The following is a 25,576-nucleotide window of genomic DNA, read 5'->3' as shown; positions in this document are numbered from 1 at the left end:
GATTTTCTACATATTGATAATTATTTTGCTATAAAAATTTCTTTGCCTTCTTATTTCTAATTGATTTGCAGCCAATTATACATGCCCTGTGTGATATGAATTAGGGAGAAGCTGGAAATAATTTTTAATGACTAAAAAAGGAGACTGGTTGATTAATTTATGATTTATCCAGATAATAGAACATAGTGTGGATATAAAACTAAAGGTACAAAAAGAGCATTCATTAACATCCGTGTGTGTGTGTGTGTGTATGTGTGCGTGTGTGTGTATTTGTGTAGAAAAGGATTTAGTATTTGAAATTGACACAAAAAGTTGTTTTTGTGAGTTTTTTCCCACCTTTGGATTAGCAGGATTATGAATGTTCCTGATAGGATTTCTTTTTTTGTTGTTGTTATTTTCTGCAATGAGAATATACTGCTTTTATAATAAGGAAACAATAGAAGAAACTGTAATGAAAAAGTTTTGAACTTTTGGGGGCTTAGAGGCTTTGCTGTTCTTTGTTTTGTTTATCTTTCTTTGTCATCCTTTAATTGTTAATTCACTTTTAGTCCATGATACCAGATTTGGCAAAATATCAGATATTTCTGTTTTTATCATAATATACATATACTATTGGTAACCTATCTTTTCACCTAACAGTATACCATGGATATGCTTTTAGGTCAACAAATTCATTACTATAATACCACTTACCATTATTTACGTAATCAACCTAACCAGCCCCACATTTCACTGTTCAATACCCACACTAGCTGAAAATAATCTAGAAATGAGATATCAAACACACAGAGGAAAGAAGAAAAAATTAAAAATAAGTAAAAACGTTTATGTATCTAAAAACAATGTAAGCATTTCTGAAAATTACAATAGATTTTAAAAATCAGTGATGAGAAATGTTCATTTAAAGTAATTTCATTATCTGTTTACATTGTCACCACAACCAATTTATTTTCAATCAAATTCTTTGCAAATTACCTGAAACCCAACTGATATAGGAAAGCTCCAGGATTGGTAGGGGGGGTAACCATGGGGAAAGAGGAAGGCAAGAGAAGGCTGACTGGAAAATCTTTTAGGTACATTTACAATTTTAATTTGCTTCATCAGTAAATGAAGTCAGTAAATGAAATGAAGTAAAACCAGCCCGTATGTGGAAAAAATGCATATATTTGAGCTAAAAATGCAGCACTGAAATTACACTTTAAAAAAGGAACTTCGATTCCTCCTAGTCAGACGAATTCATGTGGCTTTCCTAAGACATTAGAAAATGTTTAGTATGGGCAGATTTTTGTGTGGAGTATCTAGAAGCCTGAATTGAAGGTTTAGAGCTATTAAGAAAGAAAGAAGAAATTTAAGAGAAAAGACTTAGAATCTTTCATTCTATGAGGAAATGTTAAATGGTGGGTAGTGATCAGCTGCTTTGCATGGTCACTCAAATCCAGAAAGAATTTCAAGTCTTAAGAAAAGGACTTCAATTAGACATAAGAACACTTGGGGTTTTGGCTATCTGGCTATAGAAAATGTCAAAGCCCAAAACAATGAAAAGAATTTATAAATCACCCTCCTTGGAGACTTTTCCCCCCTTAACCTGTCATGAAGATGGTGAAAAATGAACCAGATAAACACTTGTTAGGTCTCTGCTTCAAGAAAGAACACAAATTAAATGTTCTTTTTCACGTTTCTCTAATCCTATTGCCTTTATGGTATCTATTAGGTGCCCATAATGAGAACCAATTAACTGTAAATACAGTGAGGAGTCTGGGCAATTAAACAAATGGATTACATTCATTCACCCAGCGATTACACTCCAGCCATCAAATTATCAAGCGCTGCCTACTGTGAGTCACAAACAGAAATTAGATTCAGACCCAACAGCCTTGAAATTTCTCATTGTACACTGACTGCCATTTGCTTGTCTCTAATGATGTTTAAAAAAATAGCTAGCATATCGGTTGACATCACACATTTTGTATTTGTATTCAAGGCAAGTATCACTAGCTTTTAAAATTCAAGTTCATAACTAAATAAAGTAATTATGGTAATTCTGCAAAGAAGGATAATACAATCTCTCAATTATAGTATATAATTATACAAATGCCTTCCTCTAAATATAAAATCGCATAAAAATTTATAGTCTTGCTCCTTAACAAAAGACTGATTTTTAAAAAGTAGTCAAACAACTTCCAAGTAAACTTCAGACAGTCTTTATACAAGCTAGTAGACACTCTCACAGAAGATTCCTATCTGCTTCTGATTTACATCTCTTACTTTCACATCTATTTTCAAATAATCATTACATCATCAATGTCACATTGCCGTCTTATTTACAAAGTCCAGAACTATAGGGAGGCAGAAAGTCTCTCCAGGTGAGACTGTGAAAAAAAAAATTTTTTTTTTCTCACCTTCATCTAACTATGATGAAAATCTAAAACCAGTTGTCAGGGACTTTTTTAAATTTTATCTTCTTAATGTTTGTTTTATTTTTGAGAGAGAATTTTGTGAGCAGGGAAGGGGCAGAGAGAGAGGGAGAACAGAATCAGAAGCAGGCTCCAGGCTCCGAGCTGTCAGCACAGAGCCTGACATAGGGCTCCAACTCGTGAACCGTGCAATCATGACCTGAGCTAAAGCTGGGCGCTTAACTGACTGAGCCACCCAGGCGCCCCTGGGACTTCTTTATAATGACTTCCAACTATCGACATAGAAGACTGTGTCCAGGGCACCTGGGTAGCTCAGTCTGTTAAGCATCCAACTTTGATTTTAGTTCAAGTCATTATCTCACAGTTAGTAAGTTTGAGCCCCACATCGAGCCCTGTGCTGACGGCATGGAACCTGCTTAGGATTCTCTATTTCCCTCTCTCTCTCCACCCCTCCCCTGCTCTCATTCACGCTCTCTGGCTCTCTCAAAATAAATAAATAAACTTAAAAGAAGAAGAAGAAGACTACATCCAGGAAGAATTGGGAAAATTTTAGATTTGCTCAAAGAACCAAAAGAGGATCAAATATGCTTCTGCCTGGCTTGCACAAAGATTTTGAGGCCACGCTGCAAGTGTACTTCTCATGCATTTAGAGCATTTTCCCTTGGAAGTCAAAGAAGCATTTTCCCTTGTAAGTCAAAGAAGGTGCTGTAGGTATCTTGCCTACTCCCCTTCACCCTTACTTCTTCAGAGCATACTGGCCTGAATTCTAACAATTTGCATATGTGAGGATTTTTCTTAACCCCCTAGACCTTCTCTGGCAGTGGCACAAAAGGCCTGAAGCCTCAGTGAATTACCCAGGAACAACCCTTAACAATGGTGGTTATGAGTTACTATAATCACCCCACTCTCTCCTTTTGAGTGGGATCGCTGAGTAATTCATTTTAAATGACCTCCAGTTGCCCAGTGGTGACCTGTCCCAAGAAACTCTTTGTCTGCTGCCTTCCCTTCCTTGTCTCACTTCCCCACGCCTCCACTCTTGTTTCCCAGGACCCCCTCCATAACAAACCACTTGCACATGAACCCTTGTCTCACAGTGTGCCCTGGGGCAACCTGGACTGAGTCAAATGAAAGGCGTGTAGCAACGGTAGGCAACTAGGTTTTCATTGAAAGTCTTCTGTACATGCAAGGAAAGCAAAGTTGTAGCTGGGTTTTAAGGAAAACAATCTAGGGTCTGGACATTGCTAGAACTTTCCCTCCTGTTCTCTACAAGTGTTGGCCTCTTTCTCTCAGATGGACCTCCACCACGGCCACAAACGTGGCCACCAAACATTCCAGGGCCTTTCACATCTCAGCTTCACCTCTTCACTGAGTCCCAGTTGAACACATTCTCAGGGAAGAATTCTAATTGGATCAGCTTCAATGAAGAGAACCCCCCCCCCTCCCCGCCCCACTGCCATTTTCCCAACAGGGTCAGGAATGCTGGGAGTGGCCCACCTTACTGGGAGAAGCACCAAGTCTGGGCAGCCCAAATAGGCCAGAGAGGTAAGATCTCCAAAGCCATGGGAATTACTAAACCACTTGGAGCGGTACTTGGAGCGGATTGGGGAAAAGTTTTTTTCCTAAAGAATAAAGCTGTTGCTCCCAGCATAGAAACAGCTGATATTTATTGAATCCCTGCTATACTCAGGATGCTGGTGCTATCTACTAACTCACTCTATTTTTCTACCTACCTATGTATCTATCATCTATCTTTTCAATCCTCACAACAAACTGTTGAAGTGGAAACTACCATTATCACCACCAGCTCCACCATTTCAGATAAGGAAACTGAAACCCAGAAATAGTACTTTATTTGCCCTAATTCAAACAGGAAGGCAGAGAGCCAGGATGAAACCCAGGCTGTCCAGCCTAGAGTCTGCACTATGTCATTGGGTCCTAAGTCAGGACAGCCCTGCAGGCCAACCCAATGACATCTCACTACTACTGTCACTGCTGCTAGTTGGAGCACGGTTTATGAAATTTATGGATGAAGCAGCCTTTGTTATAAAAATTGAAAAATAAATTTAGAATAAATAAGGTAAGAGGATCTGGGTAGACAGAGAGGCAAATGCTTTACGGAGAATAGATAAGGTTCTCCTGAAACCCTAGAGCACTAAGATGAGATTAAGTAATACACATATACATAAAATCTTCAAAATCTACCCACCAAATATGTGGATCCTGCAAGTATCCGTTTCTGTGAAAAGGAAGTTTTGAAATGGCCAAGTGTTACCAATGTGTATCAAAGTTACCTACAGCTCACATTTTCAAATCTTTACTTTATAATTTTATTATAGGCCATAATAGTGTCACAGATTGACAGTTTATTGCAAAGGCAGCCTGAATTTCAAGACATTGGACTTGTAACTATCACCTTACTGTTTTAGAGAAGAAAATATCTGCCACTTCAAAAGAGGTTTTCTTTTATTGGCATTGTGCTATAGCCTCTCCTAGGATTGTATGGGCATTCTGAAATCCGAGATTAAAAATAAATAATTAAATTTAAGTTTCAAATGTAATAATCGTCAAGAGTATTACTATTAGCTAAATAAGTTATGAAATAAATTGATGTAAAAGGATATATGATTGGCAAGGGATATACGACCATACCGATCCTATATCATAAGAATTATTCATAAGAATAATTATTCATAAGAATAAAACAGGTTGAATGTAGCACTGCAAAATAACTAAAATGTTTATTTTTAAGTTTATATATTTATTTTGAGAGAGAGAGTATGTGGGAGAGGCAGAGAGAGAGGGGCAGAGAGAGAGAATTGAAAGCAGGCCCCACACTCTCTCCACAGAGCCCGACACGGGGCTCGAACTCATGAACCATGAGATCATGACCTGAATGGAAACCAAGAGTTGGAAACTTAACCAACTGAGCCAAACAGGTGCCCCTAGATGTTTCGATCCCTTTACCTCTGATATGATAATTTGGCCTTCATATTTCCCCATTGTTTAAATCCTCTGACTTCCCCTACAGTTTCCTTTCTCTGTTTACACTCATCACTGTTTTCTCTTCTTCCCTTCTGACCATTTGATGTCAGCCACTTCCAAGCAAGTCCTGTCATAGTGTCTGTATGGGAGGAAAATATAGGTCACTTTGCATAAACCCTGCATAGTGCATAGACCATGGCACAATCATCACACAGAGAAGTATAATGCCTAGTGCCCATTACCCCACCTTGGGCCCGTTCCTCAAGTTCTGCAACACTGGTAGGTCCCTGTCCTACCCATGGCTTCTGTACTGTCCCTGGGGACCTTCTCTGTGCACCTGACAGTGGCTCATATAAGCACTGTGTGGCTTACTAGTCCTTGATCCTTCTACTCGTGTGTGTGTGTGTGTGTCCCCAAATTAAGTTGAATTCTCCCCATGGGAAAGGACTAAGTTATCTGCTCCTGGCAAGTGCTGGGATATCTATATAAAAAACAGGTGAAGTGATAAACACACATGGCTCCCTTCCTCAGTTTCACTCTGTGGATCTTCTGAAAAACAGTATTTCCATTAAGTAACTGCCATGCGGAAAGATATCCAGTGGCTCTATAATGCCAACAGGAAAATTCCAGGTCCCTCGCTATACCAAGATAAATCCCAACCCATCCAAACCACAGCTCCTGCTCTCCCCTAAATATGCTGAGTCTGTTAAGAATTGAACTGAAGGATTTCATTTTCACACTCTGGAGATGTACCAGTGCTTGAGGTACAGAAAAATGAATTGTATTGTAGTGTATTGTATTGTATGGAGGGAATAAAGGTGTTGACAATGCCATGGCAGTGGTGTGGCCCTATTCTCCTAATGCCTCATCCTCAGGTATGCTGGGCCAAACCCTGGAGTTAGTGTCTCAGCTATCGGTTTAATGCCTCTTAGCTCCTAATGCGCCCTTCAATAAGCAATGGCATTCCTTTAAGTATTTCTCCTATATAGTGTTAAGCTTTCTCAGCAGATAGTGTTAGAGGAACATTGCAGGTGTAAGAGGCTTCCTGCAATTTCCATCATGGGCCAGGGGTAGGCAGTATAGGCATGAGATGATCTAGGGGAGCCCTCTTGAAATGCCACTCTATCACAGGCACATAAACAAAAGGCCACCTGGACCAGATTCAAAGGGCCCTCGCCTAGAGTCAACACCCACTGTCAGATACGTGAGGCCATCTTGGACCTTCTGGACAAGACAATACTTCAATTGAATGCATCCACATAAGTGAGTCCAATGGAACCAACAGAGGAACTGCATAGAACACCCACACAAACTGTTGTTAAGCAATTACATTTTGGGAGGATTTGTTCTGTAACAGTAGATAACCAAAATATACATTTTCCCATCATCAAATAATTCATCTAATTCCTTAATTATCCAATAAATGAAGTTGTGTTTAAGTACAGGAGGGCATTTCTTTTGGTCAAACCACCTTTCCCCTTCAGAAAAACATATTACAGTAAGACATCGGGCCATCCTGTAATCCCTCTCACATCTAGTTTCAATAGGAAATGTGGAATATTCTACATAACTTGGATATCAAGTGTTTAAAATGACAAACTAGAAAAATAATTCAGGCACACGTAGGTAAAGAAATTCATTGTATTGTTTACAGACCTGTGTATACTTGTAAAAAGAAAGACTGAAGATACGGGATTTGGAATTACTAGTTGATGAAGGAGCAAGGACTTCCACGGACAAAATCAATCATCAGAGAACTCCCTTTCTTGCTTTTTGTGCTGCTGGGGAGTTCAGAACAAATTAGACCCTCAACAATCCACAATATACATCTCCTTATGCATCTATATTCAAACTCCTAATCTAGGCCACGCCAGTGTTTCACATTGCCACAGACCTACAACATGCGAACTAGCCGTATCCTAACTGGATACTCTTAAGGTGTCGTTTTGCATTTATACATTTCCTGCGATGTCAATGGAATCAAAGACACTAATATACAAAGGTATAAATGTTCTTAATTTGCATTTTTTTCCTTTTCTAGAAACTCCATAACTATTCAGTTAGGATTCAGAATGTCTCTGGATATTAAATCTGTTATCAGTATTCAAGACTCATCTAAAATTGTTTAAAAGTGTTGAGTGATGAGAAAACAACTGTGGAAGTTAGAAAAAAAATGTAAAACAAGAATTTTTAATATTCAGTTCAGAGTAAAACCTGGCAAATACTACATGTGCGATGAGGGCTAACTGCCAGGTATACATTCTAGTGGACGAATCACAACATTCCTAAAGTGGCCATGAGTCGTGTACAATATCTCTCCTTCCTGCCAAATGAGTTCAGTCTACCGGTGGCTTGACCAGTTATCAAACAGCACAGCAGAGTGCTTAGGAACACACATTCCTGCAGTCAGGCTGTCTGAACTTAAATTCAGGCTTTTCCACTTCCTGGCTGTGATGTTGGGCAGGATCATTCAACTTCCCCAGAGATTACTTAAGATAGTCACTTTATGTTAAAGGAGGCTGGAAGATTAAATAACTTAATATTTACAGAGCCTTACACCAGTGCCTGTCACTTAGTAAATTCCATTCAAGTGTTAGATAAGTAAAAATAAGTAAAAATATGTAGTTGGCGACACAATGCTAAACACTATGGAGTGGAACACCATTATTAGTGCTGTCTGGTAGTTTCTATTCAGTAGCTTCCATTTAAATTAATGAGACCTTGTGACCTACTCCATTGAGTCTTAAGATGTATTTAGAGTTTTATTTGTATAATTAAATCCGGAATTTGATCAAAATTCACTCCTACCTTACCTAAGCAGATAATAAAACAGTCCTCTCTCTCTTTCGTGTGTGTGTGTGTGTGTGTGTGTGTGTGTGTGTGTGTATTTATAGAGTCTTGGAGGGTCTGTGGGCAGAAAAGAGTGATATTATTCAGGTATATCTTATCCTGCTAGGGCACAGAGAAACCATAAACAAAAGCAATCACAGGTAAAAGTATCCCCACAACTCACCTGCTCAAGGTCCCACTATGGAAAATTCTGTTCCTCCAGGTTCCCTGTCTTTGCATGCTAAACACATGCTCCTTCCCTCTCACACTCCTCAGCTGCTTGGGCCTGGCTGCTAGAAAAATCCTGGCCTCTCCTAGCAACCAAAGCAGCCATTCAGGGAGCAAATATAGAGACAGGGAGGGAAAAGGAGCTATAAATAAATACAGCATAAGTAATTCTTCTCTATTGTGATTATTACGAAATGAATCCGATTCTTAGACACAATACAATATACATATTCAAATGAACACTATCCTTTCAAATTTTAGAGTAACGGTTCCAAGCACTCAATGTATACCACCTCACTTAATCTGATGATAAGCACTAGAAGGTAAGTAATAATCCTAGATTACAGATGAGGAAACTGAGGCACAGAGAAGTTCAATAATTTATAACTCTTTTAACAGCAGACCCAGGACTTAAACCCAGGCAGTCTGATTCGAGAGCCTAAGATCTTAATAATGGCCCTACCAACCTGCCTTTCTACATTGTCTTTCCAATTATGCTCTTATTTTTTAAAATTCCTCTTTAGCAATTTCCCTCAGGACCAATTTATCAGTTATAGAAGAATACTCGTCTCATTAATTTACAATCATTCTACATTTTTTAAAATGATAATATCCTAGCAATCCCATTGTTTACTGTTCCAGTCACTATACAAGATATACGGATAAATAAACAGAAAAAAATACAACATACCCTGGCATTAAGGTACTCACTGTTTCAAACTAAAAATGTTCCCTTTATGATGGGGGGTGGGAGGGAGGGGAGGGTAGGTGATGGGCATTGAAGAGGGCATCTTTTGGGATGAGCACTGGGTGTTGTATGGAAACCAATTTGACAATAAATTTCATATATTAAAAAATAATAATAATAAAATAAAAATGTTCCCTTTAGCCTTCACGAAGGCAAAAGTCAGAAAAATTCAAAGATGTGTTAGTGCTTTAGACCCTAATAAAAATGCACATGGATTTTTAACTATATTAAAATACAGAATGTGGAATGGATATATATATAATGGAATATTATTCAGCCATTAAAAGGAAGGAAATCCTGCCATTTGCAACAACCTGAATGAACAAAGAGGATATTATGCTAAGTAAAACCAGACAGACAAGGACCAAAAAAAAAAAAAAAAGCTGAGAGTAGAATGGTGACTGCCCAGGGCCAGGGGGAGGGTGAGATGGGGAGATGCATGTCAAAGGGTACAAACTTTCAGTTCTAAGAAGAATGAGTTCTGAGGATCTAAAGTACCACATGGTGCCTGTGATTAATAAGATGGTATTGTTTGCTTGAAAGTTGCTAAGAGTAGACCTTGAGCATTCTAACGAGAACACAACAGAAACACAGTTTAACTATTAGATGGATGTGTTAATGATCCTGATCTTAATAATCATCCCACAACATATACGTAAAGCCAGTCACTGTGCTGTATGCTTTAAATATATACAACTCTATTGGTCAATTTTTCCCAATTACTTAATAAAGTTTTAAAAAAGACATTTTCAGACAAACCCAAAACAGGATGACTTATTTTCATTTTAATAATTCAAAATATTTATTAGGATTCTATCAGTCTACTCCCCCAGGCCCCAAGGAAACAACAGTGAACAAAAGAGACAACAGCCCTACTGTCATGGATTTCATGTAGTGGGAGAGACTGATTAAAATAATAATAACAATTAAAATTAAACTAATTAAACTAATAACATAATGTCAGATAGAAGCAGTTGCTGTGAAAATATAAAGCAAAATAAAGGGACTCCTTCAGAGTCTGAAGGAGGCTACCGTTTGGGATTGGTGATCAGGAAAACCTCTCTACAGAAGCAACATTTAAGCAGATACCAGAAGTAAGGAAGTAAGCTCTGTAGCTACCTGGAGAAACAGAAACCGTGTAGGAGCATTTTGAAGATCTGAAGGAACAGCAAAGTGGGAGAGTGATAGAAGATTAAAATTTTGGTAAAGTGGAAAGGAGCAGTTTTCTTTTTGTTTCAAGTACTGTTCATAACTATGCAAATACTAGATCATTCATACAGTAAATACTTCTTGTGAGCCTATAAAATACCAGACTCTGGGCTCAGTGCTGGGGATAGCGGTGAACAAAATCACCCGGGTCTATCACAAAATAAATGAAAAGTTCAACCATATGAAGGCAAAGTGCATGGAGTATGTAGACCAGGGGAAACCTGCTCTGGCTGGGGTCGGGGGGTGGGGGTGGTTACCTAAGGAGACTACATTCCAGCTGAGTCGTGGAGGATGAGAAAGAATTAACCAGATGGCCAGTGGGAACAAGAGTATTCCAGGCAGCGGGAGCAGCATTTGCTAAAGCCCTGTGGTCAGTGGGAACACATAGGCAACAGCTAGAGATCCACTGAGGGAGGTCCAGGCTAAAGTAAAGCTGATGACTTGGCAGAGGCTACAGTGTGCAGGGTCGTGGGCTTGTAGTCATACTGAGGACTTGGCCCTTAAATTATGGGCAACTGGAAGCTCCTGAAGTGTTTTAAGCCATTTAAGAGTTTCAGAGTTCTGGGTACATGACAGCATTTTTAAGAATGAAAGAGGTGCAGTCAACAGTTGGGTGTGCTTTACTTTGTCTCTGCTTGCTCAGGTTTACATACAGGTTTATTTTGATCCATCCAATGGAAAGGTCCCCAGCTTTCTCTTAAATTATCTAATGTTATAATGTGAATGAAATTAGGCTAAGCAATAAAGTCTCAAAGAATTCCCATTCCAAGAGCAGTCAAAGTTTTCTGTTTACATTAGCTCACACTTGCTTATCATCCAGAAGTCCCAAACAAGTGTTGCATGAAGAACGAGCCTAAAATGTTTCTCAGAGCTTCAAACTCTAACATCTGCTCTGAAAATGCAATTGAAGATAGGGTGCAGTCTTGGACTCTGGAACTGAAGTAAGACATACAGATACATATCGGAACCAAAGACCATATTTGGGGATTATATTCCACGAGAAGGATAACAATGACCCTGCCTCATAATGAATCAAATCAGAGGAAGGAAAGGGGCTTTTATTGACCTTGTGTTCCAGCACAATCAGTCCAGTGTGCACAAACCATTTATCTAGCAGCTGACATACAGCATAAAGAATGCTCTGAGGCACCTCCTACCAGAGTTTATAAACAGAACTTTCTTCCATTAAATAAGGTAATATCTGAGGAAGCAAAGGCAAAAGGAAAGGGCAAACACCAGGGGTACATCAGACTCGTGGAACTCTCAGGACCCTGCAGGGCAGGGACAGACATACCCCGTCCACATTAATAGGCTCAGAGAAGCTCAGGATTGCACAAAGATTACAGAATTTGGAGGGAAACACTCTGGGGATGGCTAAAGAGACAATTCTTTAAAAGGCAGGGAGGTATGAGACTCAGAGCAGGGACCATAAAATATATCTGCTTTATTTCTGTCCAATTCACAAATTCAGAAAATGAGGATATGGAAAATTCAAAAGGAACTGCACATGTCAAGCAATTTATTAAGAGACGTCTTAACTTTGGAACAATTACAACTTGAGAGAATAGTGGCCAGCAGTGTCAGAACCCTGGCCAGAACGCTCACACTCTTCTGAACATTTCTGTAGGAAAGGACTTTTTCAAATGAGACTGTTACTTACGGAGAATTTCCACCCTCCCTTGAGAAGATTTATTCTGAATTCTATCCCCAGGAATCAATTGCACAACAACAGACTAGATTAAAAAAAGAAGATGGAAGTGTCTTGATTGCTTGACCTGTTGAATAAGATTTAAGACTATTTCCCTGAATCTGTTAGGTCTACGGACTATTTTATCTGTTTATTAACTTCAAAAGATTCATGAACAAATGATATGTGATCAACAAAAGAAAATTCTTACTTCCTAATAATTAAAGGATGGTAAAGGAACCCTCGAAGCACATTAAATAAGTTACAAGGGTCTTAATTCATCAAAATATAAACATTCATTTCCCCAAGAAGCAAACAGCTTTATAAACATATGTCTAAGTATATATATATGTCATCATTTATTCATTCACATAATAAACTTTATTCAGCACCCATTATTAGCTAGATGTTGGGATATGTATTAGGAGACAAAAAACCTTTCTCCTGCCCTTGGATGTTTACAGGCAAAGAGAAAAAAACAGTCATTTTTCAAGTAAGTGCAATACAATATTCCAAGTGTCATGATGAGTAGCAAGTCTACTAGGTCATTCACAGATTCATAAACAAAAATTGCACACCCACTATATGCCAAGGATCATTTGGATTTACAAATAATAAAAGCAGTCCCCTTGAGGGGCAGAGTCACCTTAGAGGAAAGATAATTTTTTGTTGTTGTTTCAAATGTACATAATGATGTATAATTGTGTGCATGTGTATTATCTGGGTAATTGAGCTGAACATTAAATAAGCTTCTTTTTCTAAAGGCATCTTTCCTTTGCAAGCCAAGACATGAAACTAAAGCCTAAATCAGTTAAGTATGATGTTTGAGAACCATAAAATAATTGTCCTTACCAGGAATACAGGATTGTTCCAACAACAGATGTTAGTTTACTGTTTTCTTGTTTTTGCTTTGCCAGCCCAAAGTCAGCTATAATTCACAAAAAAAAAAAAAAAAAAAAAGCAATGTTATTATACTTTTCCTACATTATCATGGTTCCTTAGCTTTTGGCATTCTGTACAATAACTATTAAAGTTCACAACAGAAAGCTTTTTTATAACCTTCTGTCAAAATGCCCCATGTGTCAATCTTCCACACCACTCTCAGCCTTAATTAATAACATACATACAATAGGTCATTGCACTATATACTTTGTTTTCTTTTTAATTTTTTAAAGTTTATTGATTTATTTTGAGAGAGAGAAAAAGTACATGTGGGGAGGCCAGAGAAAGGGGGAGAGAGAGAATCCCAAACAGGATTCAATCTGACAGTGTGGACTCCAATGCAGGGTTCAAATTCACAAACCACAAGATCACGACCTGAGCCGAGACCAAGAGTCAGAGGCTTAACCAGCTGAACCACCCAGGCACCCCATTGCATTATATACTTTGAAATAATGAGATATATCACTAAAACACTAAAATAAGTCTTGCTGACTAAAAAATAGGGCAAAGTACTTATTGAGCTGATGATGCCACCTTTTAGGTTATCTTTGTAATTTTCAAATAAACAAAGTGAATCTAATATTTTGGCATATGCCAGGCATCACCTCATCTGGAAGAAAGAAAGAAAGAGAGAGAGAGAGAGGAAGGAAGGAAGGGAGGAAGGAAGGAAGGAAGGAAGGAAGGAAGGAAGGAAGGAAGGAAGGAAAAATAAAAAATAATATAAGCTTGAATAACCACCATGAAGATCTGAAAAATCTGATACTAAATGGCAACAAGCTGTATTAAGCCATAGTCAATAATGATATTAAGAATCACCTCAATATATGTATATATCAACAAAGGATTTTGATTTTTTTGATTTTTAACTTAGAACACCAAATATTTATATTTCATATTAGCACTAGCTGTACTTCCCAATGCACCTTTAGATACTTTTTTAAACCACTCAACAACTTAGGTCAAAGAGATATTCTTCATAGCCTCACTATACAGACTTACTAACATTCCGAGAGACTTATTTACCAGGATTACACAAAAAAGTGCTGAACCAGGGCAAGAATTCAAGTTGCTATGCCTAATAAGATTTCATGTTCACAATACCACTTTGTACAGTGCACCCAATGCTGATGGAATTTCACTGCAGTGAACTTGAATGAGAGTGTTTGATAATGTATCTATACCAATAGGTCTTTCAGGTTGAAAATATCCCAAAGTAGTTAGACTTCAAACTAACAATAATTGACATTATTAATAACAATGTCCATTTACTAAACAACAATTTTGAAATAACACAAATTTTGCTGCTTACATGAATTGTCTAATTTAATACTAATAGTAATCCTGAAAGATAGGTATTTTTATAGTTAGTGCAGCTTAGCACTTAAAAGCAGTAACCCAGGAACCGGACAGTCTCAGTTCAAATCCTGGCTCTATTATGTGCTACCAGAGTAACCCTGGTCAAGTTACTGAATCTCCCTTTGTGGTAGCTTGCTTACCTGTAAAATAAGGATTATAATAGCATAAACACCTGAATAAACAAGGAAGAAGTCAAACTTTCACTATTTGCAGATGACATGACATTCTATGTAGAAAAACTGAAAGACTCCACCAAAAAATTTGCTAGAACTAATACATAAATTCAGCAAAGTCATAGGATATAAAATCAATGTACAGAAATCTGTTGCAATTCTATATACCAACAATGAAGCAGCAAAAAAATAAATCAAGAAATCAATCCCATTTACAATTGCATCAAAACCAATATGGTACCTAGGAATAAACCTAACCAAAGGGGTAAAAGATCTGGATGGTAATGAAAACTATAGAATACTTATGAAAGAAATTGAAGGGGACACAGAGAAATGGGAAAAAATTCCATGGAAGAACATTATTGAAATGTCTATACTACCCAAAGTAATCTACATATTTAATGCAATCCCTATCAAAATACCACCAGCATTTTCCACAAAGCTAGAACAAATAATCCTAAAATTCGTATGTAACCCCTAAAGGCCCTGAATAACCAAAGCAATCCTGAAAAAGAAAAGAAAAGCAGAAGGCATCATGATTCCAGACCTCAAGCTATATTACAAAGCTGTAGTCATCAAGACAGTATGGTACTGGCATAGGAACAGACACATAGATCAGTGGAACAGAATAGAAAACCCAAAAATGAATCCACAAATGTATGGCCAACTAATCTTTGACAACTAATTCTCTGGCAGGAAAGAATATCCAATGGGAAAAAGACAGTCTCTTCAAAAAAACGGTGTTGGCAAAACTGGACGGCAACCTGCAGAAGAATGACACTGGACCACTTTCTAATACCATACACAAAAGTAAACTCAAAATGGATGAAAGACCTAAATGTGAGCCAGGAAACCATCAAAATCCTAAAGGAGAACACAGGCAGCAACCTCTTTGACCTCAGCAGCAGCAGCAGCTTCTTACTAGACACATAGCTAGAGGCAAAGGAAACAAAAGCAAACGTGAACTATTGGGACCTCATCAAGATAAAAAGCTTCTGCACGGTGAAGGAAACAACCAGCAAAACTAAAAGGTAGCCTACGGAATGGGAGAAGAATTATATATTGGATAAAGGGTTAGTATCCAAAATCTGTAACGAACCTATCAAACTCAACACCCAAAAAACAAATAATCCAGTTAAGAAATGGGCAGAGGACATGAATAGACATTTTTCCAGAGAAGACATCCAGATGGCTAACAGACACATGAAAAGATGCTCAACATCACTCATCATCAGGGAAACACAAATCAAAACCACAATGAGATATCACCTCACATCTATCAGAATGGTTAAAATTAACAACACAGGAAACAACAGATATTGGTGAGGATGCAGAGAAAGGGGGAACCCTCTTATACTGTTGGTGGGAATGCAAACTGGTGCAGCCACTCTGGGAAATAGTATGGAGTTCCTCAAAAAGTTAAAAATAGATCTACCCTACGACCCAGCAACTGCACTACTAGTATTTACCCAAAGGATTAAAAAAAATACAGTTTCAAAGGGGTACATGCTGCCTGATGTTTATAGCAGTATTATCAACAATAGCCAAACTATGGAAAGAATCCAGTGTCCATCGACTGATGAATGAATAAAGAAGATGTATATATATACAATATACTACTACTCAGACATCAAAATGAATGAAATCTTGCCATTTCCAATGACATGGATGGAGCTAGAATATATTGTGCTAAGTGAAATAAATCAGTCAGAGAAAGACAAACCCCATGTGATTTTCCTTATATGTAGAATTTAAGAAACAAAACAGATGAACATATGGGAAGGGGAAAAGAAAAGAGAGGAAAGCAAACCATAAGAGACTCTGAATGATAGAGAACAAACTGAGTGTTGATGGAGAGAGATGGGTGCGGGTTGGGCTAAATGAATGATGGGTATTAAGGAGGGCACTTATTATGATGAGCACTGGGTATTATATGTAAGTGATGAATCATTAAATTCTACTCCTGAAACCAATATTACACTATACGCTAACTAACTAGAATTTAAATAAAAATTTGAAAAAAAATAGCATAAATAGTAGTAAGTAGTACAGTACAATAGTAAAATCTGGATAAATTAACATATGTAAGTATAGGATAATAAAGGATTGAACAACTGATACATATCATGATTCAATCTTCATAGCCACTAATTTATAAATTAGGAAACTGAGGTTCAGTTTACTCAGAGATTAAGTAACTTGCTTATGGTCTCACCAGGAGAAATTAACAGTCACAGTCAGATGTGAATCAGGCTTATCAAAATCATAAAATCCTTATCAAAGCATTATACTGCCAACAAAGAAAAATTAGGCCCAGATCATTTCAAACATTTAAGAAATAAATATCAATTCTGCACAAACTCAACTAGAAAATACAAGAGGAAAGAACACTTCCCAACTCATTTTGTAAAGCCAACATTACTCAGAAACCAAAGCCAAAGACATTACAAGAAAAGAAAACTGCAGAATGCTATTCCCCATGAAAATAGACACAAAAAAATCAACAAAATATAGGCAAATAAAATCTAGACATAGATAAAAAGAATAAATACATAGGGACCATTATGCCAGAAATACATGCGTGATTCAACATTTAAAAATCAATCAGTACAGTTCACCAAATCAATACAATAAAGAAGGAAAATCATATGACCATATGTATAAAAAGGATTTGATAGGGGTGCCTGGGTGGCTGTCAGTTGAGCGTCCGACTTCGGCTCAGGTCATGATCTCGCAGTCCATGAGTTCGAGCCCCGCCTGGCTCTGTGCTGACAGCTCGGGGCCTGGAGCCTGTTTCAGATTCTGTATCTCCCTCTCTCTCTGACCCTCCCCTGTTCATGCTCTCTCTCTCTCTATCTCAAAAGTAAATAAACATTAAAAAAAATTTTTTTAAAAAGGATTTGATAAAATTCAACATCTATTGTTTTCAACAAAGTATAAATAGATGCTCATTTCCTTAACCTGATAAAGGGCATCTACAAAAAAGTACAGCTAACTTTCTACTTAATGCTAAAAGATTAAATATGTTTCCTTTAAGTTCAAAAACAAGGATGGATGTCAACAAGATTTGTTGTGGTGATCATTTTACAATACATACAAGCACCAGGTTATTATGTTGTACACCTGAAAGTAATATCATGGTGTATGTCAATTATATCTATTAAAAAAACAAATAAAAGATGTGGCGATCTTGGGGCACCTGGGTAGCTCAGTCAGGTAAGCGTCCGACTTCAGCTCAGGCCATGATCTCACAGTTTGTGGGTTCGAGCCCTGTGTCGGGCTCTGTGCTGACAGCTGGGAGCCTGGAGCCTGCTTCAGATTCTGTGTCTCCCTCTCTGCCCCTCTCCCGCTCATGCTCGCGCACACTCTCTCTCTCTCTCTCAGAAATAAACATTAAAAAATTTAAATAAAAAAGATGTGGCAATCTTATTAATATGTTGACGTAGATGTTGGAGAGAGTGTCACAATAGCACTTTTTAATGTGCCCTTGATAACTGAATTTTTAAAATAAAGCAAAAACATTTCTGTTTTCTGTTTCCTTCTGAAAACGAAGACAAAGAAGAAGAAGACAGAGACGGAGATGAAAAAGAAGAAAAACGAGGAGGGGGAGAAGAGGAGGGGGAAACATACTAGTACAGTGACAGAGACACAAATATCTAAGAATAATATGACAAAAGATGTGAAAAATCTATGCAGGGAAAATTATAAAATTTTGTCACAGAGTCATTAATGAAGGCTAAAATTAATGGAAACTCCAAGTTCAAGAATTGGAATTCTCAATGTTATAGCGATGCCATTCTTCTTAAACTAATTTATGCAATTCCAGTGAAATGCCTCCAAATATTTTGGGTAGGATTTCACAAATTAAGTGTAAAATTAGTGTACTTAATAAAAATAGAAAAGACCAAAAGGAGCCATGGATTTTGATTAGAAGACAACACAGTTTCCTACAAGATATTAAAAATTATTTGAAGGTATTGTAATTAAGACAAGGTAGTATTAACTCAAGGTACAAGAAAGAAAACAGAAAAAAAAAAGAGAAGAAAAGAAACTAAGGCAAGAATGTCTGCTCTCACCATTCTTATTCAAGAGTATACTAGAGGTACAAGTAAGTATGATATTTGCATGCAAATTTTTGCAAACAGAATTTTTAATTTCTCTTTAATTCCTTGGAGTGAGATTAGTGGGTGATACAATAAAAATGTTACGTTTTTTAAAAACCATCAAACCAAAATATTTTCCAATGTTTTCTCACCACAAATGTATGAATTCTAGTTGCTTCTACATCTTCACCGCATTTGTGTTGTCAGGTTTGTTTATTTCTTTATTTATGTGTTTGTTTATTTATTTACTTTTTTTTTACGTGTATATATTTTTAAGTAAGCTCTAGGTCCAACATGGGACTTGAACGAATGACCCTGAGATCAAGAGTTGCATGCCCAGGGGCCGCTGGGTGAAGCCTACTTCAAACCAAACCAAAAGTTGCTTGTTCTACCAACTGAGCCACCCAGGGGCCCCTTGGTTTTTTGTTTTTAATAGCACTCTAGTAAGTGTGTAGTGATAGCTAAGTATAGCTTTAATTTCCACTTCCCTAATAACTAACAGTGCTTAACATATTTCATGTACTTATTTGCCATCTGTGTATCTTTAGTGAAGTAATGTTCAGAAATTGGCCCGTTTTTTGACTGGGTTGTTTGTTTTCTTATGATTGAGTTTGGATACAAATTCTCCATCAGGTACTTACACCTTCATCAGGTACTTACACACATCAGGTATCTGATTTGTAAATATTTTCTCCCAGTCTGAAGCTTGTCTTCATTCTCTTAATAATATCTTTCATACAACAGAAGTTTTAAACTTTGATAAAATTCAATTAATTTTTTTTTTCTTTTATATATTACGGTTTTGAGTTTGTAGTTACGAAATTTGTGCCTAAGCCATGTAAAACAGTCCAGGTTAGTCTGCAGAAAAGGCCCAGCTACAGAAGAGCAGTCTGGAGGGTGAGAGGCCCAGTTCCAGCCCACTTGCCAGGCAAGTGAATGAGCCTTTTTGGCTCTGAGTCAAGGCTTCAGATGCAGCCAGGGCTGACAGCTGTACTGGAATCTCATGAGAGCCCCTGAGCTGGAACCACCCAGCTAAGCTGCTCCTGGATTCCTGTTTTTCAGAAATGGTGAGAAAATAAAGGTTTGTTGTTTCAAGCCATTAAATGTTGCAGCAATTTATTACACAGGAATGAAAAATCAATACAACTGCTACCACTCTAGGCCAAACCACCATGAACACTCACGTAGGGTCCCGAACAATACCTCCTGAACAGATTCCTGCTTCCATGGCTTCTTCCAAAACACAAATCTCCATGCCACAGCCGAAATGATCTTGGAAGAACCAAGAGCAGATACCACTACTCACAAAGTTAAAGTTCTACAAAGGATTCTGATAAATACTAAGAATAAAAGCCAAACTCCTACCAGGTACATAAGACCATATATTATCCGGGTTTTCAGAAATGTCTTTCTTGACCATACTACCCGTGAATATGTCCCCTTCTTTAATACTTGTCTATTACATTTATTTGATTAATGAATTTCATTATCTGAAATTATTCTTTACATTATACTGCCATTTAAAATCTTTAATTGGAACGCCTGGGTGGCTCAGTTCATTAAGCATCCAACTCTTGATTTCAGCTCAGGTCATGATCTCCTGATTCGTGAATCTAAGCTCAGCATCAGGCACACTGCTGACAGTGTGGAGCCTGCTTGGGATTCTCTCTCCTTCTCGCTCTATCCCTCCCCTACTCATGCTGGCTCTCTCTCTCTCTCTCTTTCTCTCTCAAAATAAACAAAAAAAAATTGTTTTAAGTATTTAAAAAGTAAAATAAAATCTTTAATCAAATTTCATCAAAGATTACCAGCCATATTACATGCCATGATTAGCTTTCTATAAACAACTTTGCTTTCTGTGTACAAATCAGTGTCAATGAAATACAAAATAAAACACATCCTAGGCAAAGAACTTTATTAACCTTGCTTCAAACCTTATTCCCAGGCTTCTTTAGTTTAATTAACTGCAAAGAATGGATTGTGTATATGCAAACACTGAAAAGAGTGGCAGTGTCCAAGGGGCTTGGGCTTAAAAATATTAGAGATCTAGATTTTATCAGATCCTGGACAAAATTTTAAAAAATCAGTCACAATGTAAAATAGCAGCTCCTGATAACTTCTTCAAGTTTTATCTTCTTCAGAAGTTGACTCCATTCAGTTTGCTTCCTGCTTGGAAGCTTCATCTAACTTCTCCACAAGATCTGGAGCCTCATCACCATCAACCTCTCCAGCAGTGAGTGGTGCTTTCCCATCCACAGATCGTGTAGGTAGAGCTTTAGCCAGTCTGCTTAACTAGTCAGACTGTCTGCACCACGTCTGTTTGAGATGCTGGGCAGTATTTCGGCCAGCTGCTTTGTCTCAGCATGGCCTGTGAACGATGAAGTGTTCACTGCCAGGGATGCCTGAACTTTAGGCTTGTTAAAGCGGATCCCTGCTCCTTGGTTTGTGAATATGTTCGCCTCTTCAATACCAGAGATATTGCTTACCCCTAACTTCTTTTCTTTTTTTTCTTTTTTTTTTTTTTTTTTTTAGTGTTTATTTATTTTTGAGACAGAGACAGAGAGTGAGCAGGGGAGGAACAGAGAGAGAGAGGGAGACACAGAACCTGAAGCAGACTCCAGGCCCCGAGCTGTCAGCACAGAGCCCAACGCGGGGCTCGAACTCACAAACCGTGGGATCGTGACCTGAGCTGAAGTCGGACAACCAACCGACTGAGCCACCCAGGTGCCCCGTTTACCCCTTACTTCTTTAAGGAGAACTGAAATTTTTTATCAGCTGCTGTAGCCATTGTATGAACCACCTTCTTCTTTCCAGGAGCAGTTCCTTCCCCGCCAATGTGCACTCGCGCTTGCGGTTTGGCGAGTTTCTCCTGGTTCATGATATTTTCTTTCATCTTGTTAGAGCAGAAATGGGACCATAAGGGAGACCAGGGTCAGCATTTCTATTTTTGTGTGTTTCATATTCCCTTACGTATTTAGGGTCTATCATTTCTAACCAGTACACAAGATCCATACTTTGTGTGGTTTATCACCATATATTGACAGATACATATCTTTTGATACATATATAGATATACAGTTGAGCCTTGAACAATGCGAGGGATGGGGTACTGACCCCCAGCACAGTAAAAATTCCATGTATAACTTTTGACTTCTCCAAGACCTTACTAATAGCCAACTGTTGACCAGAAGCCTTATAACATAAACCACCAACTAACACACACTATGTACATTATATGTATTATATACCATATTCTTACAATAAAGTAAAGCTAGACCCCAAAAAATGTTACTAAGAACATAGTAAGGAAGAAAAAATATACATTTACAACACCCTATTCTATTTATTTTTAAAAAAATCCATGATAAGTGGACCCACACAGTTTAAACCCATGGTGTTCAAGGGTAAACTGTATATCCATGTCTGTCTGTCTGTCTGTCTGTCTGTCTATCATCCATCTATCTAAATATCTATCTATCTATCATCCATCTATCTAAATACCTATCTAAATATGTATCTATCCTCTCAGTCCAGTAGGAGGAATGAGAAATAGTAGAGGGCTAAGTTTTATGAAGTGTTCTAAGACTATCCACAAGTTAGATGGCTTGCTGTAATCTTCCTGTTCCTCTACTGTGTACTGGAGAAAATTAGTAGAAATAGTACAGTATATCAATATTTTTAGGAGCTCACTATAATTTTAGCACACAGAGACTTTATGAAATTACAATCTAAAATAATACTTTGACTTTTAGTTCCAGTGCTACGTAGAAATTATCTTCTTTTTATAAAAATCCCATTGATTTTGAAAGGCCAAAACTAAGGAGTGGTATTCACAAAGATTCTACCCACTCCATGTATTGTAGATAATGGCAGAAACTCAGATGGCTCTCTGAAAACACACAGATGGTTGACAAGTATTCATGAAGAGAACAAAAGCTAATATTGTTTGGCCATTTGGAAAATTTTCGTAGTAGCAGTAATGTTTCTATTACTTGTCCTACATTTGTGGTCATATTTGGAGTAGAGGAAAAGGATTTATTTCAGAAACTGTGGTAATAAAAGCATTCATGTGCTATCATAGAAATTCAAAATGGCAACATCTTACGTGCAGCACATTATACCGCAGAAAGGGGTACAGCAATCTCTCCCTTGATAGAATGAACGATACAGAAAATGCTAAAACTGTAGCCTGTTTGCACTACAGCCTTGCTGTCAACCTCCAGAGAGAAAAGGTGTGCGGTCTCTGGTTGAGTCCCTCAATTCTTGCTCGGTCGTTTACTATCTATGTGACATTGGACCCATAACTCAACTACTCGGTTTTCTCAAAAAGAGCTTATGAAACTTACCCTTTGCAAGGGGTTGCTCCAACAACCTGACAACAGGTAAGAAGTATTTTGTAAAATAGTACAGATGTAAGGCATTCCCATCCCCCTCCACAGGCTCCCCCCACCACCCGTGCCGGCAGTGGCCAAATTCACAGCCACACCACTTCATCCCCAGCTCTAGGTGGCACCTGGCCCTTTGCACCGCAGACCAAGCTTATCGTTCACGGTCATCTGGGATATCCCAAGTAGAGATGGCATCTTATCTTCCCCATTTTCTTGGCCTGAAAGCTCTGCCTTGTCTCTTTTGCCCCTATGTTCATCGACTCCTCAGCTCTTGTATCTGAACCTTTCTTTTGAGTCTGCGACCACAGTTTAAATGTGCCAGGAGCCCAGGCCCTCCCTCTTCCTACATGAACCTAGGTGCAGCTCATCAGGAAACTTTTCCTTCTAATCCATTCCACAGAGTATTTAACAATGGAACAATCTACCAACCCCCGTCTTCATCACAGCAAGCCCCAATATAAGTACCAGAACATCTCCTGTTTGTTATTGTTTATAAAGTTTCCAGCTGCTCTATGCCTTCAAGACTGTCCATTTATTCACTGATTCACATATTTGTCCATAAATACACACTAATTATCTACTGCGTGTCAGGTACTGGGATAGGTACTAAAGATAAGATAGTATCCAGATCAGAAATTATGTATGTTGACAGCCCATAGGGACCCATGGTACAGATACACAATTAACAAAGGATCACACATATAAATTTATAATTCTGACAAGGTCACTAAAAATCAGGTAGATATATGATGTTATGAGAGAGTAACATAGGAGACACAGCTGGTCAGGAAAAACTGTGACAAAATGGTGACTGAGTGAATAGAAGACAGAGGACAGGAGTTAACTAGGTAAGAGAAAGTGGAGAAAGCCATATAGCAGAGGAATCTGCATATGCAAAGGTCCTGTGATCAAGGAAACACGATCCATTAAGGAACTGAGAGAAGGTCCTGTGATCAAGGGAGCATGGTCCACTGAAGAACTGAAAAAAGGCCAGGTTGGCTAGAGGGTAGACCATCAAGGATATGGCCAGATGATGCAAGACCCTGCAGGCCACGTTCAGATGGCGGACTGCCCAACTTAAAATGCTCACCTCAACAAAACTATTGGATTCATCCTTACACAGTACTCGATTATGAGCACCCCACGCACTCAAGGATGCCTTTTTCTTTTTTTTTTAAATTTTTTTTTTTCAACGTTTTTTATTTATTTTTGGGACAGAGAGAGACAGAGCATGAACGGGGGAGGGGCAGAGAGAGAGGGAGACACAGAATCAGAAACAGGCTCCAGGCTCCGAGCCGTCAGCCCAGAGCCCGACGCGGGGCTCGAACTCACGGACCGCGAGATCGTGACCTGGCTGAAGTCGGACGCCCAACCGACTGCGCCACCCAGGCGCCCCAAGGATGCCTTTTTCTTTACCTGAAACGATCTTTCTAAGGGAATATTATAAAGCGAGTTGTCAAAGAGGTGAACACTAGAGCCAGACGTGGTTCAACCCTGGCACTGCCAACCTATTAGTTGGGTGAATTGAGCAAGTCTTCTATCCTCTCCAACTCTTTCCATTATCTGTGAATATGGGAATGTGCCTCAGATATTGGAAGAGGTAATGAACATACAACTTTCATCCCACAGTAAAAGCTTAAGAGATGTAGCTGTGGGTGGTTACTCCTTTCCTTCAAAGCACAGCTAAAAATTCTACCATGATAGAAGTATCTTCTCGGAGTACAATACGAAACCATGAACGACTGTGACAATTTCAGGAAATGATCAGTTGAAATATCTGTACTGCTAGGGAATGACAGAGGCGTATACGTGAGCATAACTGTATAATAGGCCAGAAAGATGTCCCCCTCGCAACCCCCTCCCATCTATCTCTCTACTCTTTCTTCCCGACCTAGTAAATGAAGGCCAGCCTCTAACTTCCACAGCAACGGGATCATCAGTAACATCCTCTCTGTGCGGGGCTCTGGGGGGGATGAGAAGAAGGTTCCCAGAAAGATGCTCAACAAACCCGTCTTGTTGGCACTTCCTCCTCTGAAGGCCACTCACATTTCTAATCCTTGCCCTCCAGACCTCTCCTTGACCTTCTTACAAGTGAAGTTCAGCTGTTATTAATATTATTTCTACTTCAACAAGTGGAATTCTAATCAAGTGTAAAACAGAATTTCTTAAGCAAGGGAAAAGGGGAGGTTTAATGCTGGTGTACAGTGAGTTCTTTGAGTTCTTCCACTGGGCCACCGACTCTTCCAAAGCTTCTGCCCCCAGTGCAGGCCCTTCCCTGGATGAGGCAGAGTGAAAGTGTTTCTCTTTCTCAACAGCATCATTATTTGATTGATTTTTATTGATGGAGGTATTATAACAAAGAGCTCTGGGATGGCAAATTCAGTATCTCGTACAAAAGTACTTTCTGAATTCTAGGGAGCCCCATTTCTTTGGTACGCACACACATATCATTTCACACTGTAGGATATCTATCAGTAGACTAGAATCTTGGAGAAACCAGTGTCCTTATTAAGTATG

General features: G+C 38.5%; 1 protein-coding gene and 1 pseudogene across 23 annotated transcripts in view; both read right to left on the bottom strand.

Annotated features, from left to right (window-relative positions):
* Positions 1-25,576, bottom strand: part of NEK10 (NIMA related kinase 10) — a 224,029-nt gene that overhangs the window by 118,399 nt on the left and 80,054 nt on the right. For 19 of the 23 annotated variants that reach the window (XR_009261689.1, XR_009261688.1, XM_058729687.1 and 16 more), the window contains one exon: positions 12,950-13,025. Coding sequence is in view for 20 of the 23 variants with exons in the window: in XM_058729687.1 (XP_058585670.1) it covers positions 12,950-13,025 (76 nt within the window). In the remaining 3 variants the exon portion in view is untranslated. Of the gene's footprint in view, positions 1-8,409; positions 8,540-11,912; positions 12,186-12,949; positions 13,026-25,576 lie in introns of those variants that run through there. The other 4 variants (XR_009261690.1, XM_058729701.1, XM_058729702.1 and 1 more) reach the window with 4 other exon arrangements.
* LOC131511722 (transcription factor BTF3-like) lies at positions 18,760-23,737 on the bottom strand (annotated as a pseudogene).

Source organism: Neofelis nebulosa, chromosome 5 (assembly GCF_028018385.1).
Source record: "Neofelis nebulosa isolate mNeoNeb1 chromosome 5, mNeoNeb1.pri, whole genome shotgun sequence".
In the NCBI taxonomy this organism is placed as follows: domain Eukaryota; kingdom Metazoa; phylum Chordata; class Mammalia; order Carnivora; family Felidae; genus Neofelis; species Neofelis nebulosa.
Note: the sequence above shows the minus strand (reverse complement) of the source record. Positions and strands in the feature narration are given on the sequence as shown.